This window comes from Sus scrofa, chromosome 7 (genome assembly GCF_054392235.1).
Source record: "Sus scrofa isolate SSC_HxYL_T2T_F1_AM1 chromosome 7, Sscrofa_HxYL_maternal_Yorkshire_Landrace_v2.0, whole genome shotgun sequence".
NCBI classification, from domain to species: Eukaryota; Metazoa; Chordata; class Mammalia; order Artiodactyla; family Suidae; genus Sus; species Sus scrofa.
In genome coordinates this window covers 113,000,603-113,021,215 of record NC_139389.1, presented here as the reverse complement: position 1 = coordinate 113,021,215, position 20,613 = coordinate 113,000,603, and the positions used below count along the sequence as shown (strand labels likewise).

At 41.7% G+C, this 20,613-nt stretch overlaps 1 protein-coding gene across 43 annotated transcripts in view; it reads right to left on the bottom strand.

Annotated features, from left to right (window-relative positions):
- Positions 1–20,613, bottom strand: part of NRXN3 (neurexin 3) — a 1,642,123-nt gene that overhangs the window by 841,857 nt on the left and 779,653 nt on the right. For 33 of the 43 annotated variants that reach the window (XR_014811221.1, XR_014811222.1, XR_014811223.1 and 30 more), the window contains 3 exons: positions 14,242–14,623; positions 12,974–13,164; positions 11,506–11,679 (listed from right to left, as the gene is read on the bottom strand). Coding sequence is in view for 37 of the 43 variants with exons in the window: in XM_021099977.2 (XP_020955636.1) it covers positions 11,506–11,679; positions 12,974–13,164; positions 14,242–14,623 (747 nt within the window). In the remaining 6 variants the exon portion in view is untranslated. Of the gene's footprint in view, positions 1–7,191; positions 7,219–11,505; positions 11,680–12,973; positions 13,165–14,241; positions 14,624–20,613 lie in introns of all 43 variants that reach the window. The other 10 variants (XR_014811220.1, XR_014811224.1, XM_084969910.1 and 7 more) reach the window with 1 other exon arrangement.

Here is a 20,613-nt window from a genome sequence, read left to right as displayed (position 1 = left end):
CATGAGAAGGAGCCGGATGAGGGCTGCTAAGGGCATGTCTAAAGAGATATCTTCCACCTTCGACTTTATTTTCCACTCCTGTAAGTGCATAAACGCTTCCACTTTTATATATATTTCTTTCTTTTTACAGTGGCACATGGAAGTTCCTGGGCTAAGGGTCAGATCAGAGCTGCAGCTGCCAGCCTACACCACAACCACAGCAAGGCCAGATCCAAGCCTCATCTGCAAAATACACCGTAGCTTGTGGCCATACTAGATCCTTAACCCATTGAGTGAAACCAGGGATCAAATCTGCATTCACACAAACACGGTGTTGGGTTCTTAACCTGCTGAGCCATAATGGGAACTCTGACTTGTTTATTTTTTCATATATGTTGTTTCATAGAGGTAGGATGACTGAACAGTAATTGAGTGGGAAGGAAGAAAAAGAAAAAAGGAAGAAGAATATATACAGACAGATGTATTTGTGCACATGTGTGTATATATGTGTGTGTGTGAAAGACTCTTAGCAGCTTTCTGAGAATTCTACTGATGAAATATAAGGATGAAAGTGTTGAGGCTTCATGGAAGGAATTCTCTCTTTTTTTTTTTTTTTTTTTTTTTTGTCTTTTTGTCTTTTTAGGGCCGCACCTGCAGCATATGGAGTTTCCAAGGCTAGGGGTCTAATCGGCGCTATAGCCACCAGCCTATACCAGAGCCACAGCAACGCCAGATCCCAGCTGTGTCTGCAACCTATACCCAGCTCATGGCAATGCTGGATCCTTAACCCACTGAGCGCGGCCAGAGATTGAACCTGCCACCTCATGGTTCCCAGTCAGATTCATTAACCACTGAGCCATGATGGGAAGTCCATGGAAAGTATTCTTGATATTAGGGGTAAGACTAGCCTTACTTAGCTGCATATCTTGGTCCTTGCAGCAAAGATGCTTCTGTAGCTCTCAGAGCACTTCTACATTTATAGGGTTGGGTTCTCTTGGTTTTTCTAAAGAGAGTAATTTATAGACAACAGAAGATTCATCCTTTTTAATTGGCAGAAACCCAACTCATTTCTACTTAATTTTAAAATAAAAAAGCAATGATCCTTAAATGTGTCAAATGTCCCTCTCCATAAGGAGCCAGCTGAGAAGTGAATGCCCTAGTTCCTATTTTACAGAAGATTAAGCAAAGCCAAAGAACCAGGTGCTAAATGTTATTATAAAATTTCATTGGTGGGAAGACCCAAGAGCACCTGTGCTCCCCAGACCTTCTTTCTTTTCCATCTTGAAGGCATGGCCCATGCCTGCTTGTGCTCAGAAAGGCACTGAGGCAGGTCTCATCAAGTATGCTCAGGAGCTTATAACAAGGGTTCAAAATAGTCACTTGGCTAGGATGATGAGTAAAAAGGACTGATGATAAAATTCAACTTTTAGGGGACATTGGAAGAGTTTCAATAACACCCCTGTTCTCCTCAATCACTTCAGCCCTCTCATCATACACTGAGTAAAACAAAGTCAGGATGGGCATGGGGATTGGTTGAAAGCTAGAGGCCCTCATGAGGTCTCTAATGGCCTTTGAGTTCATGTGCTGTTTAATATTTAACAACTAGAACCCAGGGGGGAGAAAGTACTAAAACCTGATCTGTAACATTTCTCTAACCTAATTTTCAGAGTGTAAAATACTCCCACCACAGCCAATTTCAAGTCAATATGTGTAACACGATGTCACTCTGCTTGCAAAATTCCTGAAAATTCCTGTGCTGGTGCCAGCTCTCACACAGCATTGCCTTGATGTTCAATGAACAGCAGAGAGTAACTGCACTGGGTGAGTAAAGCAATCTGCCCACATGACACTTTCAGACAATGGAGAAGTAACAGTGATGCCTGTCCCCCTGGGGCATGTGGAGAGGGGAGAGAATGGTGGCGTCATAAAAAGTTGCTCAATCCATCCTCTTTCCAGAGGGTGCCTGGGTAATTAAGGTGCAACAATTTGATCATCCCTTCTTTCTAAAATCATGAACGGGTTCCCAAAAGTCAGTGCTGCCTCAGGAAATGTAAACTGAGGCCTCATTATGTTCTGCTTTTTCTTCTTTTCCCAGCACTCATGTAGCAGCCTATCAGAGTAGTAGAGGGAATTTTTTAAGAGAGAGAGAGAAAGTTTCAAAGGTGAGGCTCAACAAAAAGCTAATTTAAAATGCTTTGCTTTAATGAGCATTCTGTGAATAACATCTAGAACTTAGTGAAATTGTATTGCTATGAAAACCAGCTACCATAAAGTCAGGTGGAGGACACGCTTGGGTACTCTCTGGTCATCTGTGTACTATTTCTGCTTTGGAAACAGGCGAATCCAAACTCATACCCTATAGCACAGTAGGGAAAAGACCATCAGTTTTAAAATCCGGCTTTGTCACTTATTAGGAATGTGACCTTGGGATAGCTACTTAAAGTCTCTGAACCTCCTTTTCCCCATCTGTACAGAGGAGATGGAAGTTGTTTCTACCTAACATGGTGAAAGGATTGAATCAGATGACATATGCAAAGGCTATAAAGGCATCCATGAACTGGGGATAGCGATATCTACCCCGTAAGGTCGTCATCATTCTGGAGACACAGTATACCAAGTCCTCAGCATGCACCCGCACTAAGTAGGCCCTCAATAAAGGATATTATCAATCCTGTTGGAAAGGAAAATCAAGCTCTCTCCACCCATTTCAGTTGGGTATGCAGTTGGTCAGGAGAGCAGGTAAAAACCACAGTCATGTAGTAAATCACGGTTACACAGTTCTCTGCCATGCAATGTTGAGAGACAAGAGGTAGAAACCATTGTGAGAAGCTCCATGTAATTCTTCTCTCTCTTATTATTTCCCACAGTGCAAACTTTTTTTTTTTTTTTCTTTTTTAAGGCCCCACCTGTGGCATATGGAAGTTCCCAGGCTAGGGGTCGAATCGGAGCTACAGCTGCTGGCCTACGACACAGTCACAGCAACACGGGATCTGAACCTCTTCTGTGACCTACACCAGAGCTCACAGCAATGCCGGATCCCCAACCCACTGAGCGAGGCCAGGGATCAAACCCGCATCCTCATGGATACTAGTTGGATTCATTTCTGCTGTGCCGAAACAGGAACTCCCAACGCAAAGTATTTTTGAGGAACTTAGTCCTATTAGGTCAAACACTATATTACACAAAATATAATAGAGAAAGTAATACAGTCCTTAGATTTGGAGAAAACAAAGTGAGGAACTATATTCCTCACCGTAAAGAAAATTGGAGAATTAAAATTCTCTTTACCTGTTAGTATTTGGCTGAGGCCAACTCTTATCTAAAATGACTTGAAGCTTGTAGTTGTCAAAGGATCCCAACCAAAACTTTTATTGACTTGCTCAAGATATGCAGTACTTAAGACCAAATCTGATCATTTCTTGCCCCTGCCCAACCCCCCGCCCATCATCTGGGCAGAGGGACAACTTACATTTCTAGAAAAGAAGCCACTTAACTGCAGAAATAAAAGCTGCTAAGGGGAATTATAATTCAAAGCAGAGAGAAGATGTTCTGATCAATCACCTAACCCAATAAAGAGCTATTCTTTTATTTCTCATGACTCACTCTTACCAGGTCAAACTTAATATTTCTTTTGCCAATGGGCAGCTCCTTTTTTATATAGACAAGCTTTTAGGAAAACTTTTCCTCTCCAGGAATATTCCTCTTGCAAGTAAAAAAGAATTAGGAAATTACTTCTGCAAAATCCAGATACTGTCATTCTATTCAAGGGACATTCAAGTTCAAGGGACTGTACCTCTCAGCAATGCACACCTCCCATGGCCCTCAAGGGAGTACCTACTCCCTCTCTTAACCAAGGATGCAAAGTCTGACCTGAATCAAGGCTGTCAATCAAGTTCTTTCTTGACACCTGTCCTGACATATAAATGTCTGTTTTGAAACAGAATTACACTGTGGGGGGGTGGGGGGTGGAAAGGAAATAAATAGAAGAAAAAGCTCATTTTCTCCCTCTATCTTTTTAGCCTGCAGGAGGAAGAGGTGTCAGGCTCACAGTTCTTCCCTCTGTCTTGGAATATGCTACATGCCTCCTCACTGCTCTCTACTTCTACTTCCTGTCCTTCTCATCCATTCTCCATCCTGGTGTCACAGTGACCTTGACAAGGTGAACATCTGATCCAAGTCTCTGTCCTCCTCACAGCACCCTCAGGTTAAAGTCCAACTCCTTACACAAAAGGTCTGTAATCACCTGTCTCCGTCCTACGGCTCCAGCTTTGTCAAAAATCACATCCCTACATGCACATTATTTCAGCCAAATGGAGCATCTTGTAGGTGCCCAGAAAGGCCAAGTTCTTCCATGAGCTTCCACCTTTCATCCACCTAAACCATGCTGTCCTTCAGACTCAGCTCCAACTCTGTTTAGAAATCATTCCCTGAGCACCCGCCACGATCATCATGACCCCACACGGGGCACAGCCCTCTTCTGTGGCCACCCAGCATGCTCCGTTTTCACAGTTTTAGCATAGCTGTTTTCACTCTGCCTTGTAACTACTGGCTGATCTCCTATAGATTTATTTGATGTCAGAGGGTATCACATCTGCAATCCCAGTACATAGCTGAGTATCTGAATTCCTGTTAAATTGAATAGAACAATCACTAGAGAAGATGGAAGGAAGGAAGGAAGGAAGGAAGGAAGGAAGGAAGGAAGGAAGGAAGGAAGGAAGATTTTAAAAACACCATCCCAACAACACAATGACAAGAGAATTCAAGCTGTTGACTCGTGCAGACGCATTCTGCCACTTCCTAGACCCACTGTTCTATTTCCTTCTGAATGTGATTTGCTTTTACATTTCAGACTACCTCATTTCTTTATCACGTTTTGACTGTCCTTCACACTTAACTGGTAATTAGCACTATGTGTGCCCACAGGTTGTAGTTGAAAAATCCAGCCTGAGTAATGGTCCCTATTCCAATGTCTGGGAAATAAAATGGAAAGGCATTTGCATCCTAAAAGTCTTTTGATATAATATCAGGAAAAGAGTAAGATGACCCAAAATAATTACAAAGAATAACTGCTCTTGAAACAGACGGTCAAGTCATTACAAAAAGGGAAGAGGAGTTCTCCTCATGGCTCAGCAATAACGAACCTGACTGTATCCATGAGGATGTGAGGGTTTGATCCCTGGCCTCACTCAGTGGGTTAAGGATCTGGCATTGCTGTGAGCTGTGGTGTAGATCGCAGATGTGGCTCAGATCCTGAGTTCCTAAGGCTATGGTGTAGGCTGGCAGCTACAGCTCCAATTCAACCCCCAACTGGGAATTTCCATATGCCATGGGTATGACCCTTAAAAAAAGGCAAAAAAAAAAAAAAAGGGAAGAGAGTTGGGGTCAATGCAGTAATAAGAACCATACTGATGACTAGACTGCTTCTACAAATGAGCAAATTAAAATACTCCAAACTATTGTGTCTCCAAATCTCTATCTATACTTTGGTGAAAATTTTATAGTAGGCATAGAAATCAACTAGTTCTTTACATGATTCCTAGAAAAAATTTCTCCTTTGGGAACTTTAACTCACTTAGATACACAGAGTCCCTGTGTAAGTTTCTGGGGATTGAAAAACCCATATATGAAAAATGGTAAAGTCTTGGGGGAGATGAGGTTGTCTACTTTCACCTAATAAATCTGATCACAAAGTGCTTTGACAACCTCGAATCGCCGCTTATTATAAATCAAATCCCACAGCTTTCCCTCTCTCTTCCATTTACAGAGTGACATGGAGTGGATCTATTTTGAGAATTAGATAGAAAGCGAAAAAACAAAAGCCTTCAGTATTACTGAAAGAGCCCCACATATTTTGAAGTTGAAAGCTATTGCACAACTACTTTGAACTTTAAAACACTAAGCTAGGGCATGATCTTTTCATTAATGCTAGGATGTATTAGCCTATATGTGAATGTACCGAGAGTGATGAAGAAAAAAAATTACAGTAAAATGGCTAGAGAGATGTCTGTCCAAGATAGAAACATGTGTATGGGTTACCTACATGAAATATAACAAGTCACTGCAAAGAAAAGAATACTTAAGATGAAAAACAATTTTTTAATTTTTTTATTGAAGTATAACTAGTTAACAATGCCGTGTTAGTTTCTGGTGTACAGAAAGTGATTCAGGTGTGTGTGTGTGTGTGTGTTTATTTTATGTATGGTGTGAGAGAGTGTTCTAATGTCATTGATTTCCATGTGTCTGGCTGGCTGAAAAATAATTTTTTAAAGCTATCTTTGTCTCAGTCACTGGTAACAATTCTTGCTATTTGCAAATTTGCAGAAGCCATTGGAGGCTTGATCCCCTGTTTAACTACCCTCCAAAAGATATTTAAAATGCTGGTCCTTGTCTTGCTATTCTGAATCACAGAACCTGACGGGACAGGGCAGGTGGACCATCAGAGACTTTGAAAGGCACCTCTTTGAATGGTAGAAGGAGCAGTTTCTGCAGGAGATATTCACTGACATCCAGAATGCAGGCATTTTAAGGGTATTCAGGATAATATTGATAGATCAATAGATTCTCTTCTGCCCTAAAAGTATTTTTTTCTTTAGAATCACAAAACAGGAAAATAATGTGTTCCATCAAATTCCCCAATGGGAGACATAAATCTCTGGAATGTTTTAATGACATTAATATCTCTGAAATGCCTAAAAGGTTTCTTTAAAGTGAGTCAAGAGAAAATGGCATTCTCTTTCACAAGGTCCGAGTGCTCAAAGCCCTACCCTAAGAAATGACCTCCTTGACCGAGAAAATAATAAATTAAGAAGTCAAGTGGACTTTTTTTTTTGTTCTTCTTCCAAGTGCTATCTTCTGTCTATAGCAAATAAATTAAAAGGAGACAATCTCTCCATGGAAACTACTTAGAGGCATTTCCAGAAGTGTGTAATATCTTTGTGGGGAGTCATGATACAGGACGCTGTCAAACCTCTTTGGTCCCCCTCACATGTAATCATGCTCCCATCCCCAAGGCCTCGCCTTTGTTGTTATTTTTCATGCAGTGATCTGGGTTTTCTGCCACTGTTTGTGAAGAACAGAGGGTTCAGCCCCCTCCCCACAACCGCTGCTGTCCGAAAGGTGTGACAGCTTGAAGGCCTCTAAAGAAGAGATACCCAGGGTTACATAGGACATCTTTCAGTCCAAAGTGGTAATGGGAACAAGAACCTTCTCTACCTTGCAGGTCAGCTTTGGTCAACGCAACTTTGTTAGCAAAAGAACAGAAAAGGCGAAAACAATAACCAGAGGTTAGTAAGAGGCAGAGTCAACCAGGGGAACATCACAGAAATGAAAACACAATCAGCATAACCAGCATCACTCGGACAGACAATTGAAATGCTCGACAGGTTCTCCAGAGACAGCACAGACAAGGGGACGCACAGACCAGGGTGGAGCAGGCCTCGCCAGAGCTGCTTTGGCAGAGCAGTGGCAGGGAAACACTGGACTGGACAGAGCACAAACAGCAGTCACAAGGACCTCCCCACAGTCACACAGCCAACCCCAAGGCATATGGTCCAGAAAAATGATCTTCCATCAGTCAGGATAAACATCCAGAAATAAGGGCAGTACATGGCCAGACTGAAAAACACGTGTGCACAATCAGACAGAGCCCACAAAAATAATTCCAAACATTTAGGAGTTAAGCATGGAATCATCACTTGGGAACACTCCATGGAACCTCCTGAAAATGCCCCGAGAAATGTGGCACTAGAACTGGGCATTTGTATCAAGGTGAGATGAAAATACCAATACCCTCAATTGGCCTAATTTATAAAAATGGAGCCAAACCCTAATGACTGTGGGCAAAAAGGGACCAAACCAATGTCCTTTTTTATTTATTTATGCCAACTCAAAATGAAGCACGTGTTTTTTTCTCAGATGTTTGCCATCTGCAATTTGGGAATTGAATTTCTAGCCAATTCAAGCCTTGGCGTCTGCAGCAAAGCTGGCCTCAAGATAGAAAGAGATATTTACCAGCCAAGTATTGCATTAGACATTATAAAAAATTCCTAGCCCCAACTGAGAGGTTCCAAGTCACAGCTAGATGATGGCTAGATTGTCCAAAAATTGCACTTAATTTCTAATTTATACACTGCATATATTAGAAATATAAAATCAAAACCTAATGCAAGATTTTTTTCTTTCTTACTACAAACAATTGAGAGCCAAAGAGTAGTGGATTAATGTGTCTCTAAAATAATTTTAGACTCTTTTGGTTAGATATAATAGAGAAAGTAATACAATAACTACTTAGGGATCTGGAAGTATCATTATCAATGACTTTGATAAGAATATATGACCTATCTTAGCCTGTGTACCCCAGATATCTAAGAATAAAACACATTTACATTCTTGATGAGATCTAGACCCCAGTTCTTTGGAATGAATCATAATCCCGTTTCCTATTCTAGTCATAGAAATGATCAATCAAAAAATATGTTCCACTCCCTATGACTCTGCCTGTCAAAGGCCGTCTTGAAGGTTCTGTACTACTACAGAGACTCAGAATGAGAATGATATTTTTCTGCAGTTTTGTGCCCTTTCCTTCCCTCCCCATCATCTTCCATGGTGCCCTAAAAACTCTTGGGATCTCTTAGAAGGGCTTATTCACAGTAGTGCAAACTTCCAATGACAGTCATTTATGCCATAACCCACTTTGGGGCCATTTTTCCTGTCCACTTAGGCTAATTATCCAAGTCATCTGTGTACCATAAACAAGGGCTTTCTTCCCTCAGCACTCATCCCCCACTTCACGCCACCCAGCAGGGCAGTCATAATGCTCCATGGGTAGCCATCATAATTATCTCCATGGCAATAGAGTGCAGTATTATTAGGCCCATGGGACTGGCTATAGATGTGGATGGTAGAGCCATCAAGCCACAGTATTCGGCTTTGAACAATCACCCATACTCAGGAAGGTCAGAACCTACTGTAATGCATGTCATGAGTCATGTCACACTGCACATAGAGCTGTAGGTAGGGTTAGGAACATTTTCTCCAATCAGATGGGTAATTTCTTTTCACTAATGCTCCCATGACTTCCCTTAAAGCTTTCTCAAGTGGGTCCATTCCACCTTTACACTATACATTTTAACCCACTTTCATAAAGGTTAGTCCAGACTTCCTTTTAATGCAATACTATAGCTTTCCTTCCTTACACCCCAATTTTTATACTCTACAGAACTGTGCCTCCAATACATAGCCATAGACACATGTGACTATTGAGGTGTGCAGTCTGAACTGAGGTGTGCATAAAATACACGTTTGATTTTGTAGTGTCGATATGAAAAAAAGGTAAGATGTCTTATGAAAAATGTTATATGGATTACACGCTGACTTGATAATATTTTGGGTATACTGGGTTAAGTTAAATAAAATGGAAAATTTAATTTTACCTGTTACTTTATAGCTTTTTAAAATGTAGCTACCAGGAAATTTAAAAGTATGTATGTGACTCACATTCTATTTCCATCAGGCAGCACTGCTATGGAGTTAAATGGATGGTTCCTATCAACTTTTGAATCTTTGGAATTAATGGCATGATAAAAATATTTAACATTTGAGGAGTGCCATTTGCTTTTATACTGTGGTTTTACTTGATACGATTAATGATTCCAGGAAAGCTGGAACTCCTGTCACTCCACAACATCCTAAACTAAGACACTCAAATTAATCCCCCAAATGGGGTATCTATTTCAGGATTTCCCTTAACATCCAAAAGAACTAAAAACAGGCCAATAAGACAAAAATTCTTGGGTTCAATGAAATTGTGCATTTTCAGGAGAAGAAAGCAAAGTGGTTGCTTTAAATGCTTGGTGATTCCCAACTTCCTCCCCCCTCCACACACACACACACACACACACACACACCCCATATTTGGCCAAGAGAATTTAATAAATATTTCTGTTTAAAAGAAAATTAGAGAGGGTTACAGGTACAATCAGCCTTATTACTAGTGCAAAATGGTAATGAGAAACTGACTCTTAGATGAAGGGAGACAGCTTCCATGCTATGGATCAGCCCGGGAAGCTGATTAGAAGCTTTTATTAAAATGTGCTTTAAGATGGCAAGTGAAGGATGGAAGCTGGTTAAGAACAGGAGTGATAAGTGAAGTTGAACAGTTAGGAGATGGATGAACAGGCTTGACGTGGTAAATTAATGAGGGATACAAGAAAACACAATATATTGCACAAAAGACCATGAGGCTCAACCAGACAAAAGAATGCACAGGTCCTGGTGACTGGTCAAACATCTCCTTTGCCTTTCAAGCTAGAGTTAGCTTTTCAAACTACCCAAGGAGGCTGGGGAAGGCTGAAAACACTGTCTGCTATCCCTTGCTGGTTAAAACTAGATGGTTTTTCTTGTAAAGAAATATTGGACTCAAAAGACCTGTAAAATTCAGTTAATATTGCAAGAGGCAGTGGATTATCAACAGAAATAGGCTGAGCATGGTTTATTGTACGGCATGGGTGGGCATGTAAGGCTATTAAATGTCTCACATGAGATAATATTTGTTTTTTTTGTTTTGTTTTTGTTTTTTTTTTTTTTTTTTTGTCTTTTTGCTATTTCTTTCGGTCGCTCCCGTGGCATGTGGAGGTTCCCAGGCTAGGGGTCGAATCGGAGCTGTAGCCGCTGGCCTACGCCAGAGCCACAGCAATGCGGGATCTGAGCCGCGTCTGCAACCTACACCACAGCTCACAGCAATGCCGGATCGTTAACCCACTGAGATAATATTTGTAAAGAATAAGCCTACTGTTTACTGAGTACCTACTATGGATATACCAGGAATTCTATACATAACTCTGAATTATATATATTACCTTCCAAGGTAAGTTTTATTGTCCCATCTTTCAGATAAGAAAGATGTAGTTCAGAGAGGTTAAGCAACTTGTTCAAAGTCACACAGCCAACAGGAACAACTACCTGGACCTAAATCCAGGTCTTTAGAATATGCTGTTCTACTACACCACACTAAGAAGCTGCCCAATGATGTCTAACATCTAGTAAGTACTCTATTACTTCTGTTTCCTCAACATGACATTCTGACACTGTTTTCCTCCCTCTTGCTCGGTTTGCATTAAAATAATGTAGTCACTGCTGGTGACAAGAACTTTTTACTCATGGTAACACAAGTCTCTGATTTGTACCTCCCCAGGTACTTAAGTATAAATGGAAGTCCCTGATGCCCTTTCAGCCATGCTGGAAGCCAAAGGCACTGTCAGGAGAAGCCTGAGGTCAATGCCAGGAAAGGTCCTCTATTGGCAAGTATGTGACACTGGGAAGACATGTGCCAACATACATTCCTGGAGCCTATGGCACATGTCTTGACATACTCAGCCAGTGACAGGAGGACACTGATGGTGAGGCAATGTCGGATGGTGAAGGAGAATGAGAGAGGAGTGGTAAACCAAGGAAGGAGGCACCAGCAGAAGCAGCCAAGAGGCTCGGTGCTTGCGACAAGGCTGTAGCTTAAAAAGAAAAAGGTTGTACCTTCACAGCCACGCTCAATCTGTCCACTCCGATGGAGGGCATCATTGATAAGATCTGGCAGGCGTCCGTTCAAGTCCACTGATGCCAGGCAGCCCTGAAAGCCATCCCGGGAGGCCACGAGCTTGGGGAGGTTGCTATACATGCCTTGGGCCAGACCAGCCATATAGAGGTCACCTGGAAAGGAAAACAGATAGTAAAAAAGCAAATGGGTAAAGGGCACGGAAACCATGTCACCTAAAGCCCATGTACATCAGACTATATGCTAGATAATGGTACCACAGCTGGGGGTGGGGGGTGGGGGAACAGCATAAACAAAGTAATTACCAGCGTTTCTGCACTGTAAAAAGAAGAACCTAACATCTCTTATGTGGCATTCATTTTATACACATCATCTCACAAATTTTAATCACCATATCTTTTCTGTGAGGTAGGTATTGTTGCCATTTTATGATGAAGTAAAGATTAACAACATTTTCAACAAAACAACCATTTATCGAGTGGTTTTTATGTGCCTGTTACCAATAATATGCTGAGGATTTTACAGACATTATTCCATCAAAACTCCTAACAGCCCATAAAGGTAGGAACAATTATCATCCTCATTTTGCAAAAGAAGTATACAGAAGCTGAACAAGGCTAGGAAATGTCACCAAAGTCACCCAGGTGGTAAATAATTCATCTGAGATTCCAAAACCTATATTCCTTCCCCTCTATTATGACCCCTCCACATCACTCTCTTTTTCTTTTTTCTTTTTTCTTTTTCTTTTTTTTTGTCTTTTTAAGGCCGCACCCAAAGCATATGGAGGTTCCCAGGCTAGGGGTCTAATCAGAGCTGTTGCTGCTGGCCTACACGACAGCCACAGCAATGTCAGATCCGAGCTGCATCTGCAACCTACACCACAGCTCACGGCAAGGCTGGATCTTTAACCCACTAAGCAAGGCCAAGGATCGAACCTACAACCTCAAGGTTCCTAGCTGGATTCGTTTCCACTGTGCCTCAACAGGAACGCCCATCTTTTTTTTTTTTTTTTTTTTTTTTTTTTTAAACTTGAGCATATGAAAGTTCCCAGGCTTGCGGCCGAATCAGAGCTACAGCCATGGGCCTATGCCACAGCCATAGCAACACTGGATCCAAGCTGCATCTGCAACCTATGCCGGATCCTTAACCCACTGAGCAAGGACAAGGATCGAACCTGCATCCTCATGGACACTATGTCAGATTCTTAACTCAATGAGCTACAACAGGAACTCCAACCCCTCTACATTTTGACATTTATCACCTCCTCACTCCGCACACACCCAAGGTTTACAGAGAAAACAAATCATTCCAAATGGGTGGTTTAAGCAAAAACCGAATAAATTGCATCATGGGAAAATTCAGTGTTTTTTAAAATAGGATATGCATGATGTATCAAAAATGCATGGCACTGCTAAAAAGTAACAGGATAAACTTCTTTACAAGGTTTACCTTTCAAATCCAGATTTTTTGCACCATTGATAACCTGAGTGACCACCTTAGTGTCCACTTTCAGGCTGTGGGTGTTACTGTTGTCCCGGGTGATGACGACGTTGTGCCACTGGTTGTCATTTAGGGGACGGTCACTATTGCCTTTGATCACATTGGGACCATTTCCGAGGTCAAACACGTAGTGGATGTACCTATGAGGGACCGCAAGTATCCAGTGACTTGAGATTCCGGGAAGTGGTTTAAAGGCAATGTGCATATAACTGACACTGAGGCCTTCAAATCCTCCAAGCCGGCTTGACATCGTGCAAGGATAATTACAGCTTGATTTACAGATATATGAATAGTCAGAGCCCATTCTATCAGACCTTACTTCAATTCTATACTCACTGAATCTATGTCTTTAACACCACCTGGTAAAACCAAGAGCCACAAAGTAATACAGGTAGACTCTAAAACACTAGGGGGGGGGGACATTTAAATTCAGTCAATCATGGACCTGTTTTTTTAGGTTTTATCCTGTTTTTTGCTTTTGTTTTGACTATTTCCCAACACAGAGTAGTAAACTATCTTGAAGCAATAACAAGTTTTAAAAATTTGCATATATGAGCTAATAGTAGTGCTGTAAATATCTATATTTCATTTCTTCCTATAAATTTATTGGTAGCAGATTGTACCACCCCAGAGAGAGATGGAACACATCCCATATCCCTTTTTTTGCAAAAAGACGTTTATTTCCCATAGGTTCAAAGGACTACATTTCATAGTAAAATGCCTGAGAGTATTGAGTTCGTAGAAGATCTTTAAAAGATCTTTAAATATACTCATGAATTTCTCTCCCTTCCAGCCTCTAACATTACACAAGTATTATATTTATTTATTTTTGTCTTTTCGACTTTGAACCTCTATGGAGGTTCCCAGGCTAGGGGTCGAATTGGAGCTGTAGCCACCGGCCTACGCCAGAACCACAGCAACGCGGGATCCGAGCCACGTCTGCCACCTACACCACAGCTCACGGCAACGCCGGATCCTTAACCCACTGAGCAAGGGCAGGGATCGAACCCGCAACCTCATGGTTCCTAGTCGGATTCGTTACCCACTGCGCCACAACGGGAACTCCCTAACATTACACAAATATTTTAAATCAGTGAGGATGAGAGCACGTATCCAGAATAGAGGGTGGAGAGCAGAATGGCACATTTTTCATGTCTATATTTTATGCAGGGTTTGAGCTAAGACATCTAGTGTGAACGGTGATTTCTTCCACTCACCCCTTGACTAGCTCTACAGCAATGAAGTCATTGCCGTCGCCACTATTGAAGAGAATGAAGCCATCAGCGGACGTGGTCTTGAACTGGAAGAAGAGGTGCATGGAGGTATAAGCCTGGAGGGTGGCCAGGCTCAGGTAGCTGCTCTTGGTCTTGAAGGTGACAGGGTCAGCGATGATGTTCCTCAGTCCAAAACGAGCCTTCAGTTCACAATAATCAATGTCTCCGTTTTTGCACAAGTCAATGTAGAGCAGGCCATTAAACATAAGGCTCTGCAAGTGGCCAATGAAACTGGAGGGGACAACGGAGATGTAACGTTTCTCGGTCATGATACCAGTTTCGATATTGTGGAATTCCAAGCGGGTATGGTCTCCCACCATTGTACCTACGAACATCATAAACGAGACACAGAAGTTATCGTGTTTCATCACAGCACCCTTTCTGTATCTTTTAGGCCTAATTTGTTTCCACACACAATTTACCAGTTCCAGACAACAAAATACTCAATGCAGTATCTATCTGACTTGGCTTCGGTGGGGGAGCTGAATCCTGGCCGCCCAAGTTATATGTCCTGTATCTCTCCTGCAGCTGCTAAGCATGTCCCACAATATAAAGGAAAATATGAGATCATGAGTAACTTAAGTTAAAGGATGAAACTATTAGTTTTCTCCATTCAGGAAAATAAATGGGTACTACGACATACTGTAAGAAGAAAGGTTTTTACTGCCCTAACACTTGTAAAGATGAAATAAGCAAGCCTTAGGCGTTCATTACCACATATTTCTTGGTATAATAATTCATCAGCCAGTACTTGTGGAAAAGTTTCTATTGGAGAATATACTGATTTTATTTGACCCGCAACTGTTGCTTTTTCTGATAACAACCTAATTTTCCTTTGGGAATGTTCTGCCCACTTCACTCTTAAACAATCTGGGCTGGATGAAGGTGACCCCATCCCAGCTCCTAAAGTCATCAAGCTACCCAGGCTGAACCACTAAATGTGTTTTACCCTACTAGCCATAGAGTAAGGGCTACAGACTAAGCGGTCTTTAAACTGCAGTGCATCTGAATCACACAGTTCACTGGGCCTCCCCCTTAGAGCTTATTATTCAAAACTCCAGGGTGCAGCTGGATAATTTGCATTTTTAACAAGTTCCAAGGTGATACGTACATGGCTGGTCTAGGGACCACCCTTCAGAACACTGGATTAGCAGCAACCCAAGCTGATCTAGTAATATTCACCCCCCAGGGTTTTTGCTGGAACACTGAGGAAGGAGATGTTCTTTACAAACAAGGTTTTCTGAAGGGGAAGAAGGAAAACCCAGAGCTGCTGGAGGCCATGTGATAAAGGGAGGCTTAGGGCCTGCGTGATGAGACAGCTGACCCAGAAGAAAACCACAAAATGGAGAGATATGGTCTATGAAGATGATGTCATTTGAAGACCTGGCTCTAGCTGACCAAATCTTGACTTTGAAAAACTACATAGCAATAGATTCCCTTTTATGCTTAAAGCATTTGAGTTGGATGTCTAACATGTGCAACGAAAGGATCTCTGGCTGATACAAGTAAACTATTAGACCTCTCATTACCTAGTTTACTAGAAGTAGTGAGTGGCTGGGACAAGGGTAACAAGGATGGATTGAAATATCCACAAAGAGACTGGAAATTTTAGTAAAAAAGTCAGGAAAATGGCATGAGTACGGCCAGAGCAGAAGGCAGCTTTCTCAACATTTATTTAGATAAATCATATTAATTTTTTTTTTTTTTTTTTTTTTTTTTTGCCTTTTCTTGGGCCGCTCCCATGGCATATGGAAGTTCCCAGGCTAGGGGTCCAATCGGAGCTGTAGCCACAGGCCTACGCCAGAGCCACAGCAATGCGGGATCCGAGCCGCGTCTGCAGCCTACACCACAACTCACGGCAACGCCGGATCCTTAACCCACTGAGCAAGGGCAGGGACCGAACCCGCAACCTCATGGTTCCTAGTCGGATTCGTTAACCACTGCGCCACGACGGGAACTCCCTCATATTAAAATTTAACAAACCAGCCCTAATCCCCCACTGGTAGAAGGAAGGAAGTGGAATCCCCTCTTCCTGCCCACTCCTGTTGCTATCTTCCACTTTGAAGAAATCCCACTAGCAAGACACTCCTAGTGAAACAGGGGGGAAGGGGGAGGGACACAACTCTTAAAAGAATGACACAGTCCTTGCGGATATGACAAAAGCTGGTCAGAACCAAGTAGGTACAAGATGATGGGTGATCCGACTTCCAGTGGACCTTGAGTTTCATTATATACTTCATTGTAACACATTAGCTGAGTGTCCCACCCACAGGTGCCATGAGAGTTCCAAGGCCAACACTAAAAAGCCAAAAAACAGGTGGTGGCCCAAATCCTAGAAACCCCCACCCCCTCCCAGAAATAGTTGGCATAATCCTCCACTCATTAGCCTAGGAAATTGCTCAGCCCATAACAACTCACCACCCCATATTTAAGGGCCTCTCTCCTCTTGCCTTTTGGGATAGCCCACGCTTTGTCTATAGGTCAATAAATCTACTTCTTACTTATCACTTTGCTTCTCACTAAATACCTTCTACAGTGAGACATAAAGAACCTGAACATCAGTAAGTCCTGGGACCAGGTATTTGATTTTAATTTAAAAAACAGTGGGTTTGTGTCCCAATATGAAGTGTATGGTTTCACTAGCATCTTTTTACTCCTCTTTTATAGCTTTCCAGAGGAAAAAAGAGGGAAAAAATCTGAACTAGTAAGGACTGTATGTATATAGCTCAGCCCTTGGTACGTCCTTTAGGGGAGCAAGCTACTGTCAAGAAACACCCAATTTGCCCCCGCTCATTCGTTCACAGCATGGCTGGTGGAAAAGCAAGCCCTGCTTCACTGGAGATGTCTACCCCAGGCGTGAATTAGTGTTTGGGTGGGCAATTCTAACACTTAAAATCAGTCCATGTACACCACATTTTTCAACATCATTGTTATCACTAATAAAAATGATGTTTGGGAGTTCCTGCCATGGATCAGTGGTTAACAAACCCAACTGGTATCCATGAGTATGCAGGTTCGATCCCTGGCCTCGCTCAGTGGTCAAGGATCTGGCGTTGCCGTGAGCTGTGGTTTGGGTCATAGATGTAGCTCAGATCCCATGTTGCTGTGGCTGTGGCATGGGTCAGCAGCTATAGCTCCAATTCGACCCCTAGCCTGGGAACCTCCATATGCCATGGGTGTGGCCCTAAAAAGAGAAAAGACAAAAATAAATAAATAAATAAAACTTGATTTCCACCCGACTTGCATTTGTTTTTTCTCTTAGTAGAGAACTCAGGTAGTAAAAATAGAAGGAGGGGAGGGGATCGTATTTTTGGGGGGTCCCTTACACTTCAATATGTGGAAGCCTCAACCAGATCACACCCTTGGGTGCTCAATATTAATTTCATTTCATTCGGAGCATACTCAGACCTAATTTAATGAATCACTCATATGCACAAAAATCAAATTTACATTTTAGGAGTTTCTATGTGGTGTTTTGACAACGAGTGACAAATCATTCTCTTAATATAAGCAAAAATAAAATAATGATTGTTGGTTAACTTAAATATAAAATTGTAATAGAACAAAAGTTAAAACACAACATAAATCTGTTCACAATTGAATAACTAGAAGAAAGAATTACTGTATGAAATTACTTAGTATTGAAAATTGGACTGGTCATGAAAAAGAAAACTAGCATAACTTAAATTCACCTGCTCTACAACAGGGAGGTGACTGAAACAAACACCCAGCATCAATCTGGCTAAGCGGCTCATACCGTGGCTGGAGGCTGGGGACTGGGAGTGGAGAATGTTGAGGGAAAATTATAACCAATTTCAAGGAAGACATAGGAACTGAGTTATTGGTCCTAGTAGTCATGCAAATTCTCAGTTTACAGTAAAAAAAAAAAATCAGTGATAAGAACTAAGAAGTGATAAATGGGTGATCCCTGGTAAAGAACGGAGTTCTAAAAAGATAATTTTAAAGTCAATTGGGAGTTTTTGGAGAAACTATAGATGAATTGGCCCCTAGAATTGAGAGGTTAGGAAAATCTGCTCACTAGGACATGAACATCATTAAGCAAGAAAATCATGTACAGTGTTGGCTTGAGGTAGAGAGACTGAAGAAAAATTTGGCTAAGTAAGAGAAGGGAAACTAACAATGAAATTTGAGAGCTTAGCCCAGAGATGCAGACAGATTTTAAAGTTTAGGATCACTCAAAGAGCTTCAACTAGAAGTTGGTAGGAGTTGGGGCACGGGGTGCGGGGGAGTGAAGAAGGTGACAGGTGAGATAGGGCCAAAATAGAAAAGGAATTGGCTCCACCACGTGCTAAAGGAACTCACTCGGCCGATGATGGAGATTCCAAAAAATGTATGCTGTTGCACCTGGAGAAGGCACTTAAGAGAACTGCTTTGAAACTTTCACCAAACTAAGCAAAGAAATGTGTTTTTTTTAAATCTTTGTATCACCTAATCAATGTTGATAACCGAGAACCTTTTCACTGATCTTTTCTGAATGCTGTCCGTAAACTAAAACTGCTTCCACTTAAGAAGAGAATATGCATATTTCACCCCAGTTGCTTTCAAGTTTCAGGGAAAAGAGGAGTAACTCAGGGAAAAAAATAACGAGGAAAAACCAAGACTACTGAATGGTCCCTTTATGTCAGGACCCATACTAGGCACTTCATAACAACCATAAAATGACATTATCACAATAAAACTCTAGGCAGGCATCCTTACCTTGCTTTAGAGGTAAGGACACTTTGCTTAGAGAGGTCAAGCAATTCTATCCAAGTTCATACAGACCCCAAATTGAATATGAGTATGTTTCATTCCAAAGTCCATATCTTATCTTGTACAAGATACTATTTCTGGGGGAAAAAAAAGCTTGACTCATTCTTTATATTATTTACATTATCGCCCAAGAAAAGCTATAAGTGGAATTTAACTGGTGAAATTTCCCTGCAGAAGTTGTTGTGGTTCGTTCACACTCCTTTCCAGCAGTGAAGTTATTATAATGTCATTCCATCTGATTCCCAGGCAATATTTGCAATCCACTCCCCAGAACAGCCATGTTGCCTTGGCTCCTATTTAGGCATACACTTCCATAGTTCACCAGTGATCATCAAGTGGGTTACACACCAGACTTCAGGGGACTGAGAGAACACAGACCTATTGAAAATGTTGGCCAAGTTCATGCTATAATTTCCTACAAGTCATTAGCACAGCATGAAGGAGCATGTAGGCTCTGAGGCTTGACTGTGGGTTACATAATTTTCTCTGTCTCAGTGTCCCTGTGAAATCAGGATGGAGTTATCAGGATTAAATGTATCTGTACATAGAAAGCACCCAGAATGGTGCCTAGGCTCCAACTGTTAATAATGACTAATGATGCACCTTTTTGTTTTCTTTTCTCTGGAGTGTTGAGTTTTCTGGTGACTTCACTTATTGCTTTCTCTCTTTTACCAGAATACAAGATCTTTTTCAAGTAGGGGCCACTTCTTGCCTCTTCTCTATGCCCCACAGTGTTTGGCAGAGGGGCCTGAGCACAGCAAGCATCCCTCACAATAGAGAAGAAGGTTGTATTTGAGACATTGGCTTTGGAATCATTGCTAAGAACCAGCCAATGCTGAGAGCTTAGCAAGAAATAATGAGAAAGGCTTAGAGGAGGCAACTTGACTTGTCTCGGCTCCCAGACATGGGGAGAGAATTAGGAAAACAAAGGCTTATAGAATCTTAGGAAAGAATGCACATTTTGCTCACAATGCCCCAGCTCTACCATTCTCATACCCTTTCCTCCATGATAGCAACATTTTTTTCAAAGTATATTCTATAAAATGCTTTAATCATTTTTTAAAAGTTCTGGCACCAAATAAAGTGGGCAAACACTGCATATGTAATTATTGATGACGAGTAATGTATATCAGCCCAGTATAAAGGCTCCACAAAGAATTCCACTTCATTTTGCCCAACCCAAGGCGATATCATCATGTTTGTCATTAATGTGAGAGACAAGTTTTCCTTGTAAAATGACATTTTTACAGCGTGGGGCTAAGGAGGGTGAGGGAAGGAAAGGGAAAAGTCAGCATGAACCAGAGGTGTCACGAGAGAGGTGACTTTCTGCAAGAGCCAGGAGTTCTGGACAGAGTGGGCAACGTTAAGTTCCTATGTTGAGGAACATAACCCAAGTGAGGTATTCTTTTAATTTTTTTTTTTAATTTTATGGCTGCACCCATGGCATAAGGAAGTTCCTGGGCCAGGGTTGGAATCCAAGCCACAGCTGCAACCTATGCCACAGCTGCAGCAATGCTGGACCCTTTTAATTCACTTCACTGG